Genomic DNA, 7,996 nt, shown 5'->3' on the forward strand with positions numbered 1-7,996 from the left:
TTGATGGTGGTGGTGGTGGTGGTGGTGTTGGTGTTGATGGTGGTTGTGGTGGTATGGTGTTGTTGTTGTTGTTTAGTGTTTTTGGTGTTGGTGGTGGTATTGGTGTTGGTGGTGGTGGTGGTGGTGGTGTTGGTGTTGGTGTTGGTGTTGGTGGTGATGGTGGTGGTAGTGGTGTTGGTGCTGGTTGTGGCGGTGGTGTTGGTGTTGGTAGTGGTGGTGGTGGATGAGGTAATTGTGTTGGTAGTGGTGAGGGTATTTTTGTCCAAAAAAATTAAAAAGAACAATTTTAATATGAAAAAAAAAACGTTAAGGACGATTCTAAATCGAAAATTAGATGAGGGACGGTTTCGATTTTCAGTTTCAACGTTAGGGACCAAAACAATACTTACCCCTTTTTTAAGCAGGGGTAGTTTAGGAATTAAATTAAAAATTTAAATAAAAAGGACGATTTTAATACAAAAAAAACGTTAAGGACGATTCTAAATTGAAAATTAGATGAGGGACGGTTTCGATTCTGGCGCTAAACTTTTGGGACCAAAACCATACTTACCCCTTTTATTTATTAAGAAAAGTATTTTGTTTTAAGTTTGACTTATTAAGAAAAGGATTTTGTTTTGATTTTGATTCATTAAGAAAATGATTATGTTCTAAACTCGATTTAATATGAAAAGAACTATGTCTTGAGTTTGATTAAAGAATCCCATTTTTTAAGTTGTGGTGAAAGGAGTTTTAAGAAAAAGAAAAAGAATTTGAATTTGTTTTTGAAAAGAGATGTGATAACGAGAATGATTATGGCCAATGAAATGAGTATAAGTGGACTTGTGCTATGAGCAGTGATCTCTAAGATTGAGTATGTGATTGTGATATGCATTGTTCTTCATTGTAGGGGCTATGACAGTCTCTCGCCTATGTTCGGATGTGAGAGCTGTGGTAGTCTCCCGCTCACGTGACATGCATTGATTTGGTAAGTCGTTATGCACCTCGGACAAGGTCTGTGGTAGTCTCCCGCTTGTCGTGGTAGCAGCGTAGAGGCTAAGGCAGTCTCCCGCCTACGTTTGAGATGTGAGGACTGAGGCAGTCTCCCGCTCACATAACCTTTCTGCTGCCAGAGTGAACTCGGGCACTATAACCCGAAAGAGTGTCCCGGGCACTATATCCATGGGTCAATAGTGTGCAGGACACTATATCCCTAGTGTGGCAGATTCTTTGCTGCAAGAGTGAGTAGGGCACTCGGGCACTATAACTCACAGGGCGCAAGATAAAGTGCTGGGCACTAGAAAGAGTGAGCAGGGCACTATAACCCTGGTCGTGGTAGAAAGGCGACATCCCGGGGATGTGTCAGGTTGGCATTTTGAACCGACAAGTGATATCACAGCCAGTAGGACAGGCATGCATCATATGCATTTATGTGACATTGTTTGGGTGTGTATATTATACTTGGTTTGCTTATGTGAATAATTTTGTTTAACTGCTAATTACTATACTTGATGTAATTGCTCTTGATTGTGTTTGAACTGCATTACTTGTGATTGTTATTGTTGATTTGGATTATGGTGGTTAGATTGTGATTTGATGTTGTGTTGGGCCCGAAAACGTGATTTGGTTATGTTTGGGTTGAGACTGTGATTGGATGGGTCAATATAAGTTTGATGAAATTACTTCTTTAGTGCATGTAGTAAAAGGTTAAGAGATTTTGTGTTTAATTGGATTTTTTATAAATTCAAATAGGAACTCGGATTTTTGGTAATTAACTAATGGTTTTCAAAAAGGGTTTGGATTTTTCGATGATTAACAGTTGGTTTTCAAAAATATTCATAAGACGAGCAATGATTACTGTCATTGAAAAGCACTTTTCTTTTAAATATCCTCTTATGACAATTCTTAAAAACCCTTTACTGAGAGCCCTTTCGAGGACGATGTTCTCACCCCCCTATAGAATTTCTTTTTCAGTGACAGGTTCAGGAAGCTTTGGCGCAGAGCCATGACTTATCTACATAGCTTTGTTTATATATGTTGTACTTTCTGTTTGTTAGTTTAGTTGAGGTTTTACCCATCGCCATTTGTTATTTTGAGATTTTTAGAGGGACAGGACTTGTATTTGAGGTGATTTGGTTAAGTCTATGTATTTATTTATTATGTGGATATTAATATTTGATTAAGTGAGTTAAAGTAAAGACTCTTCGATTTCGTAACTAAGTATTCGTTTTATATTTGCGAAGGCTCAATATTAAATAAATATAGTATGAAAATTAAAGGATTAGAGGTAAGTAACACATGAACTTTTAGTACGATCATGAGGTGTTAAAAGTAAGGATGTTACAAGGAGTATAGTAATCATGATATGGCACTTAAAATTAACATGAGTAAAGCCTATGATAGGGTTGAATGGAGTCTTCTTTGGTTTATGATGGAGAAACTGGGTTTCTATGATAAGTGAATTGGGTGGATTAAAGAGTGTGTGTCTACAATCTCTTATTCTGTTGTTGTGGAAGGAATTCCTACTAGCTTCTTTAGGCCAAGCAGAGGGCTCCGTAAAGAAAATTCCCTCTCTCCCTATCTTTTTTTTTTTATTTGTGCAGAGGGACTGTCCCTTCTGCTCCACAAAGAAAAACAGAATAACCTACTGCAGGGATTTTGGTTGAATAGTAGATGCTCCTCCATTAACCACCTATTACTTGTAGACGATTCTATATTGTTTGGAAGAGCTAATATGTGATCATGTGACAAGATCCTAGGCATCCTACAGCGGTACAGCGAGCTGAGTAGCCAGCTCATTAATCTAAACAAGTCGGCCATTTTTTTCAGCAAGAATATGCCTCAAACAACCTGGACAGAACTAGCTACTTTGATTGGGTTTCCTAATATTGGTGCTCAAGACCATTATTTGGGCCTTCCGTCAGTTATCAATAGAACCAAAAGAGAAACATTCTCATCTGTTAAAGATAAGGTTAGAAAGAAGTTGCAGCACTGGAAAAGAACGATGTTTTCGGCAAGCGAAAGAGAGATTCTGATAAAGGTGATTAGCACAACGATACCGATTTACTCGCTTAATTATTTTAAGCTTTTATATACTCTTTTAGATGAAATTCATAAAATAATGATGCAGTTTTGGCGGGGACAAAAATAGAATTAGAGAAAAATACACTGGATAAGTTGGGACTCAATCAGCAGACAAAAATCCAAGAGGTTTGGGTTTTAAAAATCTCAAAGCTTTCAACTTATCAATGCTAGCCAAACAAGGATAAAAACTTCTAACAAGAACACATTCACTGGTATATAAAATCTACAAAAATAAATATTTTCGATATACCTTTTTCTCGGAAGCAAAGCCTGGATTCAGACCTTTTTGGGCTTGACGGAATCTCTTGGAGGACAGAAAGGTTCTAGGGAAAGGCGTTAGATTCAGTGTCACTACCCATGGCTCCACCAGAATAAGAAAAGACTCGTGGTTCGGAGACCAACTCCTTTTCAGGTTCCCAGCAGCAGCAGAACAAAATCTTGAAATGCATTGGGTCCAGCAGCTGATAACAGATACTGGCGAGTGGAACATGGAGCTATTACAGGAAAATTTTAATGCAGAAATTGTAGCACAAATCTGCAAAATCTCAATTGAACAAAGAGGGGAATCAATTGTTTGGGTGAATGACAAAACAGGGCAACACTCAATGAATTCAGGGTACTTGATTGCATACTAGTTCTATCATTTGCCGATAGAAAGTTTAAACCCCCGATTTCAAATGAAAGACTTATGGCAACAAATCTAGAATATATAGTGTCAGCCGAAAATTCGAAACTTCATATAGAGATTAGTCCATGAGGGTATAGCAGTGCTGGAGAAGATGCATAACAGAATCTCCAACATTGATCCCTTTGGCCTAAGATGCTTGACAAAGCCAGAAACCACATTGCACGCGGTGTTTTTCTGCTCGAAGTCCATGGCGGTATGGAACAGGTCCCAATTTGCCAATGACATCTTAAGAGACACAAACCTATAAGCATGACAATGGTGGAATCAAATGGTGGAGAATTTTAAATCTCAAGCAGACTTCAAGAAAAAAAAAAGGGTGAAATTGCTTACCTCCTTTGGAAACTTTTGTTGGCGCGGAACTCCTTCACCGTTGAACAAAACCGATGAGAACCTGGTGGGGAAGTTCTGTCCCAGGAAACGATGAAAGTGAACCAGTACAGAGCTCACTGCATGCAAAGACAGTCGAGGCTTTAAGCTTCTTTTTCAATTTCTTTAGCTTTTTCTTCACCCCTTTAAGTTTGTCATTTCATTAATACCAAATACTAAAGGAAAATTCTCTGGTGCTGAGGCATAGATTCCTCTGCACATGCTGGTGAAAACGTGTCAAGTTGGAGTGTGTTGTTGATGCGTGAGTAGCTTTCCCATAGCTGCAGCATGTACTTGGAGGGTTCAGACGTAGGTCTCGCACTTCAGAAGAGATGTGACGTAGATTTCAGTAAAATATTGCATTAAGCAATGCTAATCAATTTATGTTAACAAAGTAATTATAATATTTATTTATTTGCAATATGGACCTGGACACCAATATGTCAACAATAAGGACTAACTGGACCATGAAAAAGAGAGTCTGACACAAATATTTATTTCTTAATCTCGTTGTTAATAAGAGAGTCTGACACAAACCTTCTGAACCTTGAAATCCTCTCTTGAACTGCCTGCTTTCAACTGCAGCGCCTCGAACCATGATGAACACTTTAACGAGACACGTGTAGCCATCACCATGTGACATGCACTCTCCGTAGCTGCTGAAGGATCTTTCTTTCGGCACCATAGCATCTCTCAATACTAAATTATGCTGATATTGTATTTGTCACTTTTTATGCAATAAATTACAAGTTTACCTTTAAAAAAAAAAGACATTAAATTGAATATAATAAAATAATATATTTATATATAAAATATATCAATTTTAAAAAATTAAACTTTTTTGTAGTTTATTATTTTAAATCAGCTAACCACTAAAAAACTGCACTAATTCCACCAATTACTGATTTTTTAATCCATTTTTTCGATTTTTAACTATTTCGTTTCCAAGTTTTTTTTAATCTTGACCCGAATCAATCCAATGATCAATCTCTGATTATTCAAATTTAACTCGTCTGTTGGTTTGACCGCTTCGATTTGATTCTCAAAACTATAAATGTAAAAGAAAAAACTTCATATAAATATAAGGCATAAACATGAAAGTTTTTTTTTTTTTATATAGGTGAATTTTTTTTTTGGACATATAGGTAACTTAAAGTTTATCATGTAGATAGGGGGGTTAATTGCAAAAAATAATATGCACTAAGTAGTACATTTTGGGTCCATAAGGATGTGAGGATCAGTAGCATGGTATGAGTAGTGGGCTGGGAGCCCATTTAATTAGGAGAAGGTCCAAGTGAAGTCAGCAGAATTGACTAAGGGTTGTGATGCAGGTCCCAGAGGCGAGTCTGGTTTGTTAAAGGGGCAAGAAAACAAAAGAAGGAAAGGGGAAAGTGTGAGAGAAAGAAGCATAAGAAGATGGAGGAGGAAAACGGTTATGTTGGCAGCAGCACCTCCAACTTGGAGACTTCCAAGGCGGAGCGATCTGTGTGGCTTATGAAGTGCCCTCTTGTCGTTTCCAAGTCGTGGCAGAACCACCCTCCTTCTCAGCCACTTGCCAAGGTCGTTCTCTCCCTTGATCCTCTCCACGCCGATGACCCCTCTGCTCTTCAGGTATCCCCCAAACCCTAAATTCCCCTTTTCCCCCCTCGATTTTTCCCTTGTTTTCAGCTTCTGCATCATGCTAATTCGCTTCTCCTGTTGTGCTAGATCCGTTTAGGATAGTTCATCACTCTTTAGATTTATTAGCTGTTAGGTTTAGCTGTTTTCTTCCAAAGTCTTACGCTGCTGTGATATCAGATTATGCAAAATTGGCAGCTTGTTTATTTTTCTCGGTCACGTGTGGATTCTTCTAGGCATATTGGCTTGAAAGCGAAGTGCTTTATGACTACTGATTTTAGGAACTAGTGTGATTTACGGATTTATAATTGAAGTTCTTTGTTTCGAAAAGCTACAAGACACCAAATCCCTTATATTTATTCTACTCTGTGTTCAGCCCTTTTTTTTTTTGGGTATTATTAATTGAATTTTCATTTGTTTTCCTTGTTAATTTACCATAATGTTGTAAAGTGAATTACTTATAAATTGCATTCAACAAATTAAGAGTAGTAGCTAACCTTCAACTCACATGTTTCCCCGCTATTGTTCAATTTTAATGTATTGACTTTGCTATTAAATTGAAGTTTTCAGATTTTAGATTCATCTTTATATATTTAAATGCTCTTGAATCTTGATTAATATTCTCTGCCTGTATTAATGTGAGAAAATTCGTTTATACTCTCTCATAACTATGTCAGTTTACGATGGAGATGGCTGGGACTGATGCTGTTAATATGCCAAAAACATATTCCCTGAATATGTTTAAAGACTTTGTACCTATGTGTGTTTTCTCAGAGACAAGCCAAGGTCAGAATCGTATTGTCAGCTTAATTACACTTTTTGTTCTTGTTTACTGGTAGGAATTTCAATTATCTCTTATTGGATCAAGCAAGATTGTGTTGCATTGAGTTGGATGTTTATGTCGAGAAGGGATAGTTGGAAGATAACTAAGTAAATGTGAGATGGAAAGTCATTGAGTTTAAGCAATGAAACAATTGTTTAATATTGGTGTAATAAAACTAATAAATATTCATGTTCACCTGAATCTCATTTTGCAATGGTTGCGCAGTAGTCACCACTGTAGTACAATGGCCCGTGAGATGTGTTATACTTGAATCATAGCTACCTTAAGCCTGTTAACGGGTTTTATGTTTATGTACTTTAGGTGGCAAGGTTGCAATGGAAGGGAAGGTTGAACATAAGTTCGATATGAAGCCCCATGGTGAAAACATTGAAGAGTATGGCAAATTGTGTCGTGAGAGAACAAACAAATCCATGATAAAAAATCGACAAATACAGGTAGTGCTTCATGTTTAGTATTTCATTGTTCCTTTATAATGTTATATTTCTATGATTAAAAAGTTGATTCTAGTTCCCTTGATTCAATTGGAAGGTTATTGATAATGATCGTGGAGTATTAATGAGGCCAATGCCTGGAATGATTGGTCTAGTTTCATCCAATTCAAAGGTAACCCACTTTCTATACTTTGTATGATAACATGCTCGTAGTTGACTCTACATCATTTTCTTATGCTTATATAGAATTCTGGGCTTTGTATGTCTATGTCTTACATTAATGGCAAATTCATTGTAATATATAGCTCATTATATACAGGGCGGATAAACCGGCCCCGGGCCTTGGTCTTAAAGAACTACATTTATATATGGGATCTATTCTTGATGAAATAAACAATCTTACATGGTTTTGTGATTTTATATGTCATTATTTTAACTATGTAATGGGTTTAAGTTTCACTTATTTTTTCTCATTAATATTTTCACTTAACCAATTTAATACCTATACTCAAGTGGTCTTTATACTTTTTGAAATTAATTTATATAATCATCTTTATATCCATTTTTTAGAAATTCGTTTATTTTTTAATAATATTAAAATATTAACGTATTTATCATTATATAGAAAATTAATAATGAATTACTTCATTATGTTTTAGTAATCACATTGTGTACTTTAGATATTCTTTTAAAAAATACTATTTTTCTTCTAGACTTATATTGTTGAAAGGAAAAACTTTTACCTTATTTTTCATGATAGTTTATTTGGACTATTGTTTTATTTTGAGAGTTGTATCTTGTATTCTATAAGGGTACAGATACTTTTGAGTTAATTAATAATTTATGATTTGTTTTAAAGTTTTTGAAATTTTTAAAAGAATTAATTTTAATTAAAAAGGTACGTGACAACTTCTTAACACCATAAATGCATTGATATCTTGTAATTTTATAAAATACTATTAATATTGTCTTCTCTTTTTTATGTAACTG

General features: G+C 35.8%; 1 protein-coding gene and 2 long non-coding RNA genes across 3 annotated transcripts in view; 2 read left to right on the forward strand and 1 right to left on the reverse strand.

Moving 5' to 3' along the window:
- The window catches only part of LOC110264315, a 7,526-nt gene extending 3,989 nt beyond the window's left edge, over nucleotides 1–3,537 (forward strand). The window contains exon 3 of the long non-coding RNA XR_002350245.1: nucleotides 2,332–3,537. This is a non-coding gene — a long non-coding RNA (uncharacterized LOC110264315). The remainder of the gene's footprint in view (nucleotides 1–2,331) is intronic.
- On the reverse strand, nucleotides 3,218–4,824 carry LOC107608247. Its single transcript, XR_002350244.1, has 2 exons — nucleotides 4,079–4,824; nucleotides 3,218–3,989 (listed from the first exon to the last, which is right to left on the reverse strand). It is a non-coding gene; the product is annotated as an uncharacterized LOC107608247 (long non-coding RNA).
- LOC107610027 (transcription initiation factor IIF subunit beta) overlaps nucleotides 5,369–7,996 on the forward strand; it is a 3,690-nt gene continuing 1,062 nt past the window's right edge. The window contains exons 1-4 of the mRNA XM_016312096.2: nucleotides 5,369–5,725; nucleotides 6,409–6,517; nucleotides 6,876–7,009; nucleotides 7,104–7,178. Coding sequence (XP_016167582.1) covers nucleotides 5,531–5,725; nucleotides 6,409–6,517; nucleotides 6,876–7,009; nucleotides 7,104–7,178 — 513 coding nt within the window. The 5' untranslated portion in view covers nucleotides 5,369–5,530. The remainder of the gene's footprint in view (nucleotides 5,726–6,408; nucleotides 6,518–6,875; nucleotides 7,010–7,103; nucleotides 7,179–7,996) is intronic.

The sequence above is a fragment of the Arachis ipaensis genome, chromosome B07, assembly GCF_000816755.2.
Source record: "Arachis ipaensis cultivar K30076 chromosome B07, Araip1.1, whole genome shotgun sequence".
Lineage (NCBI taxonomy): Eukaryota > Viridiplantae > Streptophyta > Magnoliopsida > Fabales > Fabaceae > Arachis > Arachis ipaensis.